Source organism: Rhinopithecus roxellana, chromosome 17 (assembly GCF_007565055.1).
Source record: "Rhinopithecus roxellana isolate Shanxi Qingling chromosome 17, ASM756505v1, whole genome shotgun sequence".
Classification (NCBI taxonomy): Eukaryota; Metazoa; Chordata; class Mammalia; order Primates; family Cercopithecidae; genus Rhinopithecus; species Rhinopithecus roxellana.
This window is the reverse complement of record NC_044565.1, coordinates 73,599,964-73,616,953: the sequence shown is the minus strand read 5'-3', so window position 1 is coordinate 73,616,953 and position 16,990 is coordinate 73,599,964. Positions and strand designations below refer to the sequence as shown.

Sequence of the window (16,990 nt, the reverse complement as noted above, 5' to 3'; positions counted from 1 at the left end):
TTGTATTTATATATAGAGTTTGAATTTATTTTGATTGACAATGAGTCTAAAATTTCATATAGTGAAAAGTCTTCAATTGGCTTGATAATCTTAGCAATAGCATTTATATTTGAAGAAGACTTAGTTAAATATGAGTTGATCTATGCAAGATGTGTAATTTTAAAGCTTTTTTCTTTGGTTTAATTTGGATTTGCAATTTCAGTTAACCCTTTCCAATGAATCCCCCCAAATGAATATTTACTTAGCAATGATAGAAAACTTTATATTTACAGAGTACTTATCAGTCTCTCTATAAGAACAAACCATAAAAGAACGAAAATTTATATTAGAGGTGTAGGAGGTAATTAAAGTGATGTGGTTCCAAACGAGGGAAACTGAGTCTCAGCCCATAGGTGGAGCATGGGATCTGAAGGGGAAACTCGCCTACAACTCTACAGCACCAATTGCCAGTCTCTTGAGCTAATAGACTCTCTCCCACTTCTCGTCATTGTCTTTGTCTTTTTCTAAAGTGCAACAAGCTTTGAACTACTTCCAGCTTTCCAATAGCAAAGTTATTCAGATTAGATGAACTTTATTTGTTCTCTGGGACTTCTAGCTCTCCAAAGCCTTCTGTCTGTACCCTGTGTTCACCAAACCTCCTTCTTTTTGCTGCTGGGAAACCCAATCGATTACATTTCCCAGCCTCCCTTGCAGTTGGGTGGGGCCAAAAGAATGAGGGTGGAATTTATGCCACTTCCAGCCTGAGGCATGGTCATTAAGAAAACCTTCTACACAATCCTCCTTGTCCTCTCTCTTCCTTTGCCTGCTGGATAGATGTGGTAGATTCCTTGGAAGGGCCTGGGTCCTGAATGGCTGTGGAGCAGAAAGTTGAATAGGATCTTACTGTGGCATGAGCAAGAAATGAGCTTTTATTATGTTGATCTTTTGATACTTCGTAGTTTTTTTGTTACAGTAGTGAGCCTGCCCTGATTAATACATACTTCTACTACAAGTATAACAAAAATACAACTTTTTTTTTTTTTTTTAAATACCTTTCTGTAGCCTTTCAGGATCCTTTTCTTCTAAGAAGTCACCTTCAGGCTCCCAAAGCTCTCATGGAGTGTGAATGCAAGGAGAAACAAATAGCAACAATCCTGTATCAGTTACTTTTTCCTGCATCATCTTATTTAATTTTTATAGGAATCCAATGATTCTCATAAAATAGTAGTCCAATGAGTCCAACCTTATTAATCCAATGAGGTTAATAATTAACCTTAGTTTACAGATGAAGGAGTTTGTCCAAGATCACAGAGTTATGAAATAGTGAAGTCCTTCAAGCCTGAACTTTTTAACCACGGAGCACTTGCTCTCCCACTGCATCTTCACTCTGTTCTTTTTCCCTCTGGGGAAGGAAGAAAAGCTCATTAATCTAATTCACTTATGTACACTCTGGTATTAGCGACTCATTTTCCTTTCCCTTGTGTGTATTTGTGTTTTGAAGGAGGTGAGAAACAGAGAAGGTAATTATTTACTGAAAGACATGAATTGCAGGTACTGTTGTGATTGGGTGGGGTGGGAGGCATTCTACAGATGACATAGTAGACCTGAGTCCAGGTGTGAAGGGGAGAGGGAGACAGCAGATAGCATTTAGTTTCTAGGGAGACAGCACAGGACGCTAACCTTTCTTTCCCCTTCAAGTTTTTAATACAAACACTTAAAGATCCTCATAGTCCATTAACTGGCCAGGAGAGCAGATGGTAGAGGTGAGGAGTTTCAGCATCCTGGGAACACCTGAGCAGCCTCCCTGTTCCAGCAGAATTGTAGATGTTCAAGCCAAGAGGAAAGATGTGAAACTGCTGTTGCCAAGGGGGAAAGTGCAGGTCTTCAATACAACCTTGATGTTTTATGTTTATACAACTTGGCTCAGCTGGGCACGGCGGCTCATGCTTGTAATCCCAGTGTTTTGGGAGGCCAAAGCAGGTGGATCACAAGGTCAAGAGTTCCCCATCAGCCTGGCCAATATGGTGAAACTCTGTCTCTACTAAAATTACAAAAATTAGCTGGGCGTGGTGGCGGGCACCTGTAGTCCCAGCTGCTTGGGAGGTTGAGGCAGGAGAATTGCTTGAACCCTGGAAGTGGAGGTTTCTGTGAGCTGAGATCACCCCACTGCACTTCAGCCTGGGCAACAGAATGAGACTCTATCTCAAAAAAAATAAAATAAATAAATTGACTCACACATAGTGCAACACCTGTCTCCATACTTTTGCCAGTCACTCCATAGTTTAAAATATGCTTCTTCATAGGAAGCATCAAATTAGATAATTTCATCCTCACATCAATTTTAGGAGGCAACACTCACATATGATCTAGGTACAAAAAAATGGTGACCCACATCCCTGACATGAAGCCCAGGGCATTTCTTAGACTTCCTGTTTTTGAGAAGGAGATCTATGACAAACCTCCCAGACTTTGAAGGAGAGGTGTTTCTATCCAAAATGCAACTGTGATTATCTGTGAAATCTGCAGATCTTGTCTAGTCTTTCTTGTCTGCAAAAGATCAGATGAATGCTCTGGAGATGTGTGTGGTTGTCTAGCATGAGTGTGTGTGTGTGCATTTGTGCATGTGTGTGTGCGTGCATATGTGTGTGTGTTTGTGTGTGAGAGACAGAGAAAGAAAAATGAAGGTAAAATTTACAGAATCAAATATCAGTTTTCAAAGCTTCAGGACCCAATTGTCTACATGGGATTATCTGCCCTGTTTAGGAAAGTGTTTTCTGGAGTGGAGCTCCAGCTCTGTGATGAATGTGCCAAACTAGGGGTTCCTTCTGAGAGAGTCATCATGTCCTTAGCATGCCGTGGCTTGAAGAAATCCCACAATGAGTAAATATTAGGTCTTGTCTGATGTTATAGATCCCAAACTTACTTAACTATGGATTCTCTTTTTTGAGTCTGTTACTCATTCGCATACAGTGACAATACATCTTTTTGAAAATGCCAATTCCAGAGTAATTAGAAAGGTTTAATGTAGAAAACTGGGATTATCAGAAGACCTAGATCTTGCTCTTACTCTACCACTAATAGGCTTTATAATTTTTGACAAATTATTTTTATTTAGTTCTTTTTCAAGTATTTTTTTCTGCTTTGAAGGAAACATTTCTTTAAGGATATTTATTGTACTTACTTAAAATTGTTATTCTGTCATGATAATTCCACTTTGTGGAATTATGTACATGGTACATGTACAAGATGGTACATGTACCAACATGGTACATGCTATTCATTATTTATTATGCAAATTATTTGTGTATTCTATGTTGTTGATTATTTCTTAGTGGTTGTACTTTTCAGGTATGGTACCTTCTGGTGTGAGCTTAAGAAAGAGGTGGGGATGAGACCATGTTCTTTTTTAACAGTGATTCCTAACCTTTCCTCCCCATGTGTCTCAGGACATTTGTGTACTCACTGCTCAATCGAGGGAGGCCTTATCCAGCTGTACTCATTTTCAGAGGCATTGCCTTCTGCGCTGGAAATGGATTCCTTCAAAGCTACTATCTGATTTACTGTGCTGAATACCCTGATGGGTGGTACACAGACATACGGTTTTGCTTAGGTAAGTGAATCTAGCCACTTCTCACCTACTCCCCAGTTAACAACCCTTCCCACAGTCTACGTCGCCATGGCCTCTCCCTACTGCAATAACCTGCTAATGATCCCATCTTCCCCTCCCTCACCCCAACCCTGGTCTTTTCTCTATATGGTAGCCAGAGAGATTGTTTAAACACATATCATGCCATTTCCCATTGCAAAACTCTCCAGTAGATTTCCTTTACTTTCAAAATACAAATTCTTTCCCACTGCCTTTAAATTCTAAATGTCCTTGGTGTTTCCAATTTCCCAGCCTCTTTTCCTGGCTTGCTGCACCTCCTTTTCTGTGCTCCAGTGCCAGTGGCCTTCCTGCTTTGCCACAAGCTGTCAAGCTTGTCCGGCCCCAGTGTTTTTGTGTAGGACTGTTCCCTCTGCCTAGTGCAGGGGTGTCCAGTCTTTTGGCTTCCCTGGGATACATTGGAATAAGAAGAATTGCCTCGGGCTACACATATATTGGTGTTAGTGTATTATATTACACTAACACCAATGATAGCTGCAGAGCTAAAAAGAAATTTCATAATGTTTTAAGAAAGTGTACGAATTTGTGTTGGGCCACATCCAAAACTGTCCTGGGCTGCGGGCTGGACAAGCTTGGCCTAGAAGGCTTTGCCCCCATGTATTCATGGGGGTTGATTCCTCACTTTATTTAGTTCCCCACCAATTTGCACCTCCTCAAAGGGACTTTCCCTGACCACCCTACCTAAAATAGTTGAAGACACTGCTGTGTGTGCTGTCCCCCTTCCTTCCCCACTCCCCTGCCATCCCTCCCCAGATACCCTTTCTTCCCGGCCAATGATCATTTGACTAGACAAGGTGGAAAATCCTTGTTTTATATTGTATCAAATAAGGTGAGAACAGACCTGATTGTTTTAACTAAACTATTCTTGCTTTTTGCCTGATGTATTTTGAAAAGCACTAATGTGCTTTGCTGAGAGGTTGAGTTGAGCCTTTATGTGGGACGGTGAGTGTTTCTGGGTTGTAGTAATGCCCTTTGGGATGCAGGAACTAGCATCCCCGATCCTGGCTCTCCTCACCTCAGAACAGGGCCCTTTCTGTACCAGTGGATAGTGTACGTGGAGACACCTCCGGGATATGTGGCTGAGTAAAAAAAATAAAGATGTGAACAGTGTGTGTAGTATGCTACTTTTAATGTCAGAATGTGTATGTGTGGGTGTGGTAGTGGTGGAAGTCAGTTTGTTAGTGGCCACGCCTCCAAACTAGCTCACGTTATTTTTTATGAGAGTGGGTGTTTCAGTCAGGAATGCGCTCGGAAAACCAAATAATAGTGACTGGAATAATGCAGAATTCATAGTTCTTACATAACAACAAGCGTCGAAGTAGGTGGCTTCTGCATTCCTGTGGTTGCTTACCGACACCATTAATAACTCAGGCACTTTCTGTCTCCCCTATTCTTAGCATGTTTACCTGTGGTCCTCTTGTTAGTCACTTCATGGTTGCAAGACATTGACTGTAGCTCAAGGCATTGCATCTGGCAATCAAGACAGGAAGAAGGAGGAAGTAGGGGCACCGGTCTTGCCTGTACCTTTTATCAGAAAAGCAAACGATTTCCAAGGAAGTCCCCCCACCAAGACTTCACTTTACATCTTATTGGTGGAACTGGCTCCTGTGACCACCTTTCTCAATTCAACCTCTATAGGGGGAGATGGCAAAAGAAAAGGGGCTGGAATTGGCTGTTGAGATATGCAACCTCGATTTGACTCTTTGTGAATGAGCTAAAGGCTTACTATTATGATCTGTTCATTTATTTGTTTCTGTATTTAAATACTGGACAATGGTGCTGCCTCCTGCTGTCCTCTCTTTTCTGACCTGTCTCCATCGGTGGTGCCACTGTGCATTTTCAGCCTGAGTCTAGGAAACAGCACACCCAGTGCTCCGCATTCAGGACCAGGACTCATTGCCCTCCCCACTTTCTGCCATATCTTAGGACCATTCTTTTAGAAATTAAATGCCCTTCCCTTCATTTTTAGGAATTAAATGCCCCTCCTTTCATTTTAGCTTAGCTTGTGAAAAAGGCACCAAAATCTGGACACATTTTTTAAAACATTTCTCCTTTCTCTCTTCTTTGTCAAGGTGTCTTCTTATTTATTTTGGGAATGGGAGTCAACATCCATAGTGACTATATATTGCGCCAGCTCAGGAAGCCTGGAGAAATCACCTACAGGATTCCACAAGGTAATGTCTCCCCTGCCCCCAGACTCTCACTCTTCCCTTGAGCCTGCCCCAGGGATGATGCTATGGTAGCAGATGGAGAGGGGACGCTGAGGGCACAGATGATACAGTACCTCTCAGCTTGCTCTTGACTTCCCCTGCATACCTAGTCCCATCACAGTACGTCTGCATTTCTGACCTGAACCCAGAAGCTCAAGAGAGCTACCAGAGCCCTCAGTAAGGTGCGAGACCACAATACCTGGAAGGTGGGAGACAGGGGGAGATTTGAGTAGGGTTGGAATCGGCTACCTACAACCTCATTGCAGTAGGCAAGATTGTCACGTACAGAGGGCAGGTAAGATTGTCATGTACAGAGGACTGATCCTTTCTAGGTTTGCAAATGATGCTGAATGCTTGGCCAATAAATGTGTCCCCTCCAATTGATCTAGACTTATCTTGTGAGCAGTTAAGGCTAGAACTTGTGTATTTCCTGCCACTTGTATATACTTTTAAAGGTGTAGAGAACTATATTTACTTAATAAAAACTTAGGATGGGAGATCTTAGCAGCACAAGTGCATTTTTGGAGATAAAGGTGAGCATGTTTGTAATCCTAACTGTTCCAAAGAAAGCAGGGTATGAGAAGGACAAATATATGCAGATGGGAGTGAATCAGTCCAAGTCATCCTTCAATAGATTTAGATGGGCATTTGTGTGGGTCCTTGGCTTCTACCCTTTTTGATGTAAATACAACCCTTTATTCACATCAAAAAATTTCCTCAATTATGACATGATGTTAGTGCACATTAATAGTCATTAAGAAATTAATGTCAAAGTTACTATGAATTCAGTAACATATTCAAATGAATTTGAATGTTGTTAATATCCTAACAGTATCTACATCAAACAAAAATAATTTAGTAGGTTAAGATGTGCCATTTACTGTATTCATAGACAATTTATAGGCCCTTTGCATTAGACCTATGGTTCCTCCCAGGTCCTAGAGAATCACAGGCTGGGAACCACTGATGCAAGCTCATCTTCAAGAAAGATTCAACTCGAAGGGGCTTTGATTTTAAAAACATTCACTCCATAACTAGATAAATAAAGAAGAGCAGAGAAAGCGCTTAAAAACCAGTTGCCAAGATTAGTTTCCAACTTTTGAATTATAATAGAGAATGATTTAAAAACAAATATTTTTATATAACTATAGAAAGAACAAAATTGTTTTGGTTTAAACATCCCCAGTTTAATGTGGGTAATAAAATTTGAGTGTGGATATATTTAATATCATTAGAAATATGCTGATTTCTAGATACAGTCCTGAGAGAAGAAATACCTGGTTGGATAGAAAATGAAACATTTAAAATCAAGAAGCTGACTACACCAGCTTCCAGCAGGACAAATACCTGCATCTCCTACTCTCTACTTTAAACATGAACAGAGGAGAGTGTTTTGCAGATGGGTGGGGAGGGGCAAATCCCATAAGAGAATCTAAATTCCTTCTCCCATAAGTTCAGATTTTTATTATTTTAATGTAGTGTGCAGTTTCACATTTTGGGACTGTGAATGTGAAAGTGTGGGTGTCCAGGAAAGGAATGGGGAGGTAAGAAGTGGCCCCAAAACCTTCCTTAATAGAACGAAACAAAAGCCAGGCCTTCTACACCTCTCCCTTGTCCTACCCAAAGCTAGTGGTCCAGCAGTTGTTAGAGATTTGGATAGAGCCTGTTAAGCAGTTGAGGCCACTCTTCGTGACTCCAGGCAACAGGCTGTTGTTGCTTTGTTTCCCCATCTCCCCAAGAGGATTCCACCAGACTCCTACGACTATGGAGGGAGTCTCCAGCCCCACATTTGTTCTCGCTGCCTTTGTGTATTTTGGAACAACACGGATGGGTTTAATGTCACAATGATTCAGTTGCAATGATTGACCTTCTGATTCCTCTGCACGCAGGTGGCGTGTTTATGTATGTTTCCGGAGCCAATTTCCTCGGTGAGATCATTGAATGGATCGGCTATGCGCTGGCCACTTGGTCCCTCCCAGCACTTGCATTTGCTTTTTTCTCAGTTTGTTTCCTTGGGCTGCGAGCTTTTCACCACCATAGGTAAACTTTTCAATAAAAGCGGCGGCATTCATGTAGCTTTCTTCTTCTCCAAACAGGCTTTGAACCCGCAGAGGAAGATTTAGAAACCAAAGATATTTATCTTTTTAAGGGAAGGTTGATACAAGAATCTGGGTTAGCATATTCTGACTTACTGGGCTTGTACTGAAGTTGGAAGTTAGCTGGATGAGAGTAGCAGTAATGAAATTTTTTTAAAGAACAAACATAAGTCCATGTAAACTGAGGTGACGGCCAGGAAGGTCCTGTGCCTGACTTGTTGAAGAAGGCTGTCCAGCGAGAAGTGCCTTGCACCCACATGAGTTAGCTGACCCAGGCTCTGTGCCCACCAGGCAGGCTTACCTGGAGATGGTTAGAAAAAGCCTCAAGAAGCAGAAGAAGCTGCTTCCATTTCCATGCTTCAATTTCATTCCCTCCCACCACATTTCTGGAAATGTGTGCCATAGGTAGGACCAGGGCCAGCACTTTCCAAAGCTCCACAGATAGTTATTTATGTATGTATTTATTTATGTATGTATTTATTTATTTACTTATTTTTGAGTTAGAGTCTCACTCTGTTGCCCAGGCTGAAGTGCAATGGGGCGATCTTGCCTCACTGCAGCCTCCACCTCCCAGGTTCAAGCGATTCTCCCACCTCAGCCTCCCAAATAACTGAGACTACAGGCCCACCACCATGCCCAGCTAACTTTTTGTGTTTTTAGTGGAGACAGGGTTTCACCATGTTGGCCAGGCTGGCCCTGAACTCCTGACCTCAAGTGATCCGCCCGCCTCAGCCTCCCAAAGTGCTGGGATTACAGGAATAAGCCACTACGCCTGGCCTCCACGGATGTTCTGAGGCACAGCAGGCTAGAGAGCCACTAGGAAAAAGTACTATTTTGGTGACTATGTGGCTGCTATTTTTAGCTACAAGATTTGGTGCTAACAGTTCAGGTAATCACAGAGCCCTGGAACTCCAGAAGGATTATTTCCCCTGGAATCTCTGCAATGCCAGGGTTTATTTTGGTACTGCCTTCCTTCCCTGACACCCACCCTCTATAAATCATAAACAAGGCCAACCCTAGCTTCCGAGGAAGGTAGGACAAGAAATCGCATGTATGGGGCAATCTTAGGACTGCTCCATCTGCTGGGAAATTCCAGGAATTGCAGGTGTTTCGGAACCCTCCCTCTGAACGTCTGGCCTAAAGCTTCACTAACCCCTGGGGTGGAGTGGGGACAAAAGAATTAACTAACAGTATTGCTCGAAGTGAAAGGTAATATATTAGGTTGTTGACAGGCTTTAAATTACCAAGTGTAAATTTCAGATCCTTTCCCTAAAATGGCTTTTGTGGAAACAGAAAGCCTATAATTACTGGAGACTGTGGATACTCAGGGAATGAATGGTCTTGGAAGCAGGACCCTGGGGTTATGACTCAATGCCTAGTTCTGAAGATTTAACCAAGAATGAGTTCCTTTTTTTTCTGAGTAGAATTGTTCGAGGACAACGTTCTGCAATGAAGCAACAGCTCATGACCTATTCCTACCACCTCCTAGACTCTGCGAGGAAAGGTGGCAGAGGGTTCCTAGCCCATAAGAGAGTCATAACAGTTCTTACCATTTCAGGCTGGGTCTGCTGCCCACCAGAGGCAGAGCAAGCAGAGGAGAAGAGAAGGCATCACTCAGCACTTGGAGGGCCCCTGGGAAGCATGGCCTCTACCGTGCTTGGTTAGGAGAGGGGCTGTAATTCCACCAGACGTTTCCAGCTGCTGCAACAATAAAACCCAAACTGAGGCTTCATTCTGTGATCTCATACCTCCCAGAGAAGGGCCAGAAGGCATAGTTTTTAACAGGCTAACAGGACTTTGTGAAGGCTCCTATAAAACAAAGCCAGGCACTCACAGCAGAGGCAGCACCGGCGGAGGCAGCCCACCAGCCTTCTCACATCACAGTACCAAAAACTAGCCACCTTTTGTAACTTATTATTTGCCCCCTAATTCAAACTAAGGTACTTTAATAGAGTGTATCATCTTGATTATGCCTTGAGTGCTGCCAGTGTCAACTAGTTAGGAGGACAGCCTGGCAACTTAAGGAGAAAGGATTCTTATAAGGTGCATTTGTCTCCTGTGGCTGCTGCAATACATGACCACAAACTGGGAGGCTTAAAACAACACAGATTTGTCCTTTCATAGTTCTGGAGGCTAGAAGTTTGAAATCGAGGCGTAGGCAGGACCATGCCCCCAAGATGGCTCTAGGGAAGAATTCTTCCTTGCCTCTTTTTAGCTTCTAATGGTGGCCGACAGCCCTTGGTGTTCTGTGGCTTATGGCGACATCACTGATCTCTGCCTCCGTCTCCACATGGCCTTCTCTCCTGTGTGTCTCTGTCTCTGTCTCTTTATCTTTTCTCTTCTTCTTTTTAGGACACAGCCATATTGGATTAAGGGCATACCCTACTCCAGTATGACCTCATCTTAATTAATTTTATCTGCAATGGTCCTAGTTCCAGAAAAAAAAATTACCCTTTCAGATACTGGGAGTTAGGACTTTAACATATCTTTTGACGAGACAAAATTCAACTCATGATACATGGTGATATTTTGCTAGCATTCCCAGGCCTCGTGAAAGGATATTTTCCTGGGAACATTGCTGGTTCTCTTTGCCCTTAGTCTTTGGTTCCTTCTGTTTCCCAGCTGAATCCAAACAAGTACTTCCTTCCAGATACTTTTTTTTTTCCTGGTAGAACATACATAACAAAAATTTTACCACTTTAGCCATTTTTAAGTGTAAAATTCAGTGGCATTAGGTACATTCAAAATGTTGCACAGCCATCACTACTACCCTCTGCCTATTACTTTTCATTTCCCAGCAAAAGAAGCTTCAACATTTACAAGAAATAGGCTGTGGGAAGGAGAAATAAGAATCATAAATGACTATCGAAATAGTCAGACTTGAAATAACTGTAGGTTGACTTGTAACAAGGATTTTGTTAACAGCAAACCTCAGCTGTCAGCCACTGCCCCATTATATGTACAATGATTCCTTTCTTGTCTTTTAGGTTCTACCTCAAGATGTTTGAGGACTACCCCAAATCTCGGAAAGCCCTTATTCCATTCATCTTTTAAAGAAACCAAATTAAAAAGGAGCAAAGCTCCCACAACGCTGATGAAAACGGTCAAGCTGCTGAAACTGTCATTTCCATGATATAATAGTCCTCCATATATATATATATATGTATGTGCATATATAACAGTTGGTCTCCTGGTGTTCTGCCAGCTGGCCTGGGGATTCTGAGTGGTGCCTGCTTCGAGTTTACTCCTACCCTTCCAGGGACCCCATCCTGATCTCCACCCGAAGCTTCAAAAAGCCACTTTTCCAAATGGCAACGGTTGCTTCTTAGGCATTGCTCTGAGAAAGTACAAACTTCTCCTATTTCTTTCACGGGGCAATCCAAGTACACGTGGCTTCATACCCACTCCCTGTCAATGTAGGACAACTCTGTAATCAAGAATTTTTTGGCTTGAAGGCAGTGCTTATAGACCTTATTAAAGGTATGCATTTTGTACGCATACAGAGTAGCAGAGATTTAAACTCTGAAGCCACACAGACCCAGAGCAAACCCACTCCCAAATGAAAACCCCAGTCACGTCTTCCTTTTCCTTGGTGAATTAGGAAAGATGAGAAATTATTAGGTAGACCTTGAATACAGGAGCCCTCTCCTCATAGTGCTGAAAAGATACTGATGCATTGACCTCATTTCAAATTTGTGCAGTGTCTTAGTTGATGAGTGCCTCTGTTTTCCAGAAGATTTCACAATCCCTGGAAAACTGGTATGGCTATTCTTGAAGGCCAGGTTTTAATAACCACAAAGAAAAAGGCATGACCCTGGATGGCTGCTGAGAGAGTGGAGAACAGCATGATCCTGGATGGCTACTAAGAGGATAGAGAACAGTTTTACAATAGAGATTGCAAACGTTCATGTTCTTGGAAACTGGTGGCAAAAAAAAAAAAAAAAAAAAAAAAAAAAAGTGTAAAACAAAGAGAATTAATGATGAGGTTACATGCTGCTTGCCTCCACCAGATGTCCACAATGATGTGAAGTACAGCAGAAGCCCCAAGCAACTTTCCTTTCCTGGAACTTCTTCATTGTAGTTCTCAGAACTTGTTCAAGAAGGTGTCTCCTAGGGGCAGCTTGAGTACCTCCCTCAAACGAGCTGCAGGCAGAGGCTGAAAGTTGCAGACAGAAGGGCACATCTGGGCAGAAAACCTGTTTTGTTTGCCTCAGACATTTTCTTGCTTTTTACAAAGTTTCAAAAACTTAAAAATTAGGAGATTCCTTCATAAAACTCTGGCATTCTAATTTCATTTAAAAAATTGGAGGATCTGAGCATACAGAGCCCACATTTCCACACCAGAACTGGAACTACGTAGCTAGTAAGCATTTGAGTTTGCAAACTCTTGTGAAGCGGTCACGCCGGCATGGGTGCTGAGATATGGACTCTCTAAGGAAGGGGCCGAACGCTTGTAATTGGAATATATGGAAATATTTGTCTTCTCAGGCCTATGTTTGTGGAACGCATTGTCAATATTTAGCAAACTGTTTTGAGAAATGAGCACCAGTGGTATTAAGTACAGAAACTCACTATATAAGTCACATAGGAAACTTGGAAGGTCTGAGGATGATGTTGATTACTGAAAAATACAAATTGCAATCATATAAATAAATGTTCTTGTTGTTCATTAAATACCTTAAAAATCATGAATGTTAAGTAATTTTGTTTGAATTAAAATATCCTGGGACTTCTGGAGATTTTCACAAGATATTGAGGTATGCTTCTCTGTCCCTCCTTCCCCCGTTCCCATTCACCCTGTCTGTAGTGTCGTTTCCTTTCTTCTCTTCTCTCTTCATGAAATTAGGGGCTGTGTGCTGGAAATAAAGAAGTATGACTTATAGAGCCTCTCAGCCACAATTCAGAACTACAAGGAACTACAATAAACGTGCAGGAAAATGTCCTGAGGATAGACACCATTCCTGGTGCTGAGGAATACACAGGGGAATGAATACACTTGGTGAAAGAAATCTTCAGGTGTAGCTTGAGCTCTGAGACACAAAAGACTTCCAGTTCTCTCCATGACTCTGAAAACTACCTTGCTAAAGTCCTTTATTTTACTACCATGTAAAACATCCAGGCCGATCCTTGAGATGAAATAAGTGTACAATAAATGGCAGTACTCACAGTCTCAGGACAAAACTGCCATTTGGCAATTTCATTTCTTGCCACAAGAGGGCGCTTTCTAAAATAGTATTTAGTCCAACCTTGATTTAATTAGGTAATTAACATATTGGGGGGACCCCAGTCCTGTTGCCTGATGGTGGACCTTTCAAGTTAGCATGATTGTGGAACTTCTTCATCTGAATATGGGGCAGGGTAGCGTGAACTCTATGAAAGCTGAAACCTTCCGTTGATAATTCAGGTATTCTCAGTGTTCTAGGGGTGTTGTGTTCAATGACAGTTTGTCATTGTTTAGGGCTAGGATATGTATGTGGATTAAATACAGTAAAGATCTGAACGTGTACTCATCTCTAAACATATTTCTTCCCACTTTTAAAAATAGAGTGCAACAAAATTATAGTTAATTGAGGTTTCTGTGGAGTGTTTTTTGGCTAAAATAATCTAACAGTGTCCTAGCTCACAAGATACTCTATCTTGGTCTTGCTGAAGCTTTCACAGAAGAGGCGTTTTCCTGCCAACCTTGAAGAAAATGTTGAGTTTTGCTTGTTTTTCAGAATTAAAGAGCTGAAGCAGACCTCAGACATCAGCTATTCCTACCACTTCATATGATAGGTAGTGACATTGAGACCCACAGAGTTAAAAGGCCTCCTCACAGCTGGTACAGAGCTGGTCAGAGCAGCCATCTCATTTTGTCCCTTTGAGGGTCAGAAGTATGTTTTTTTCTGCTTAAGGCACAGCCTTTAGGGCTGCCATCTGGATTTCTACAGAGCTCATGCAGGAGAAAAATAGCCAGAGCTTAAGTGCTGTTGCACAATTCAGTTTGTACACCTCTTGTCCCATGCCTGTGTGTGTGTGAGGCTTTCCTCGCTCTGTGGGAGCATCAGGCTCTGCCCTTTCATAAACCTATTTGACAGAATAGAGAGTTTTCCCTCATTGGTGTAGTCAAGACAACATGTGTGTTCAGCATGGAAAAAGGTTTCAGGTCATAAACCCCTTTATCCCTAGTGCTTACTTTCATAAAGAACAACACTGGCTCCCCTGTATTCTAAAAGGAAAACGGAGCTCTAATGAGAAATACACAATTAAACAGCTATTTAGGCGGCTTAGACCCTTTCAGGAACAAATAAATACATCTGTGGTTTTACAACCCTGAAGTTTGATAATAGTTCTCTTGGATTTTTGTGGTTACCTCATGGCAATCTCACTAAGAAGCAGGGGAGCAAGCTCTTGGCACATGAAGGAATAGATTCATGAAGATTCATTTCCTTTCCCGCTTGGCCTTTTGGTTCTCTAATAAGCTGTGAGCTGAGGTCCACCCAGGGAAAACAAGGAGGGTAACGGCAAATGTAAAGTGAATCTTTCTAGAGAAGGATGCTGATTATTTTATAGCATCTACACTATCCTGTGATGAAAGAAAGAGGCATAGAGCCAGGTGGCAATGTGAGTTCTTGGGTGATTTAATAAGCCATTGAGTGGATTTAATTTCTAAGTAAGAGATTTGTTCATTCTTTGTGCAAGTCCATGGAGTTGTGATCTTAAAAAGTCCTGTGTTATTTGCATTGTGCCTCATTTCTCCCCATCAACCTTGGCTTGAGATTTGGGTGAATAAAATAAATAATTGGAGAAGGTTAAAGTATGCACCAAGCTGTGTTAGTTTCTTTAGTCTTGTCTTTTTTGGGTTGAGGGTTTGGTTTCGCTCAATGCAGTCACAATCTAGATTCTTTATTGGAGGGATAGCCAATATCCCTTCCGACATGGCAAGCTGGCTGGGAGGAGGAGGACAACAGAGAAAGTGGAGGAAGGAGGGGAGTCATAAGGGAGGGTCCAAGGGAGGGTTGGCATTGAAGGCCCTTGGGAGAGAGGGGCCTCCCACTGACAGAGTGGGCTTCCTGCCTTTCCTGTGTCCAGGCTGCACAAGCCTGATCCCTTCTTTATCCTCCCAGGAAAAGATGTCCCTCTGAGAGAGAGAATAAACACTTGTTAGAGCTCCATTTCATAAGAGAAGAAGCTGACTTTTAAAAAACACAAGCCATATGGCTGTACTTCACCATAAATAATTGTATTTCTGTCTGCTCACCTCATAAAGATAGTTTTAGTTCGGCGTGGCAGTGACATTGTGAGAAGGAGGTGAAGTAATTGCTCTTAGAGTGTGTGGCAGCATCCAAGTCGGCTGAGGCCAACGGGGAGATGGGAGCATCCAGAGGAATAAGCAACGGCCAGGGTTCCCCTTTTCAAGGCCTTTGTTTTCCTTTACTCCAGATGCACTCCCCACAAAAGGATCCTTCCTTCTAGAAATGCATTTTTACAGTGTTGACTAGAAAGCATTACCGTAAAATCAATTAAATTTTGTCAATTCATTAATGCCTTCATTTGTTACAAGTTGCCTTTCAGATACTATTTCATTAAAATAATCCTTTCTGGTGGTTTATAACAGGATAAGCTCTCAACAGATAAGTAAGTGAGGGGAAGTAAAAATAGGAGTAATAAAATAAAATAAAGCCAGAGATAAAGTTAAAATGCAAAAATGCCGTCCGAAAGATCCTGTACAGTGGCTAAATCTAAACATAAATTGGGTCCTGAGTCTTCAAAGTACAGAAGGAAATTACTAGTTGCTAAATCCACAACATTCATAAAAGAAAAACAACTTGACCAGGGAAACACAACTATTACTGGTACTAAGACTCATGATACATTTCTACGCTGTGTGATGTGGGGAACCACGTTCATGAGAGCATCTTTACAGTAAATGCAGGGGTCACGTTGTGCAGCTTCTTATAATGTCTTTCCACAAGGGCAACATTCTAATGCCGCAGCTCAATTCTTTAGAAGCAAAGGGGATGAGGAGTTTGTTTTTTTTTCCCACTTAGGATGTAGAAAGCCACCAGATAACCATCCCTACTCTAAAAATGAGAAAAAGCCAGATAGTCTATAAAATTATAACTTCTGAGCCTTTTAATGAACCGAGATAGGAGAGCAACCAGAAGAACGGAATTTCAAAGGAAGCACACAAATGGTTTCACTTTCAGCAGAGTATGGAAGGAAGAGGGTAATGGCCATAAGAGTGGGAAAGAAGAAAACGACAGAAATTTCAATGAATTCTCGATAGCTGAGTGGAAGCTAGCGTGAGTTTAGAATCCCTGGGGGACTGAGACACTTGGCTGACCAAGCATCCAGATCTGCCCCAGAATGAGGAGTTTTCCGGGAAACACGACTTTCTGTGCTCAAACTGGAAAGTCCTAGGCAAACCGGGATGACCTGGCCACCTTGGTCTGCTTGCCGGGTCTTCTGCCGGGTCTTTTGCGGGGTCTTTTACCCAGATCTCCACCTGGAGCTTATGAGGTGGATTGGGGACAGTGTAGGAGACCCGAGAGAATCCTTCTTTGGTGGTGCATAGTCACAAAAGCCCACTGTATTAGTTCGTTTTCACGCTGCTGATAAAGACATACCCGAAACTGGGAATAAAAAGCGGTTTAATTGAACTTACAGTTCCACATGGCTGAGGAGGCCTCAGAATCATGGCTGCGGCAAGAGAAAAATGAGGAAAAAGCAAAAGCGGAAACCCCTGATAAACCCATCAGATCTCGTGAGACTTATTCACTATCACGAGAATAGCATGGGAAAGATCAACTCCCGTGATTCAATTACCTGCCCCTGGGTCCCTCCCACAACATGTGGGAATTCTGGGAGATACAATTCAAGTTGAGATTTAGGTGGGGACACAGCCAAAACATATCATTCTACCCCTGGCCCCTCCAAATCTCATGTCCTCACATTTCAAAACCAATCATACCTTCCCAACAGTCCCCCAAAGTGTTAATTCATTTCAGCATTAACCCAAAGTCCACAGTCCAAAGACTCATCTGAGACAAAGCAAGTCC

General features: G+C 42.2%; 1 protein-coding gene across 1 annotated transcript in view; it reads left to right on the top strand.

The window, feature by feature from the left end:
• The window catches only part of SRD5A2 (steroid 5 alpha-reductase 2), a 61,738-nt gene extending 46,982 nt beyond the window's left edge, over window positions 1-14,756 (top strand). The window contains exons 2-5 of the mRNA XM_010372593.2: window positions 3,426-3,589; window positions 5,716-5,817; window positions 7,743-7,893; window positions 10,937-14,756. Coding sequence (XP_010370895.1) covers window positions 3,426-3,589; window positions 5,716-5,817; window positions 7,743-7,893; window positions 10,937-11,003 — 484 coding nt within the window. The 3' untranslated portion in view covers window positions 11,004-14,756. The remainder of the gene's footprint in view (window positions 1-3,425; window positions 3,590-5,715; window positions 5,818-7,742; window positions 7,894-10,936) is intronic.
• The last annotated feature ends 2,234 nt before the right edge of the window (window positions 14,757-16,990 follow it).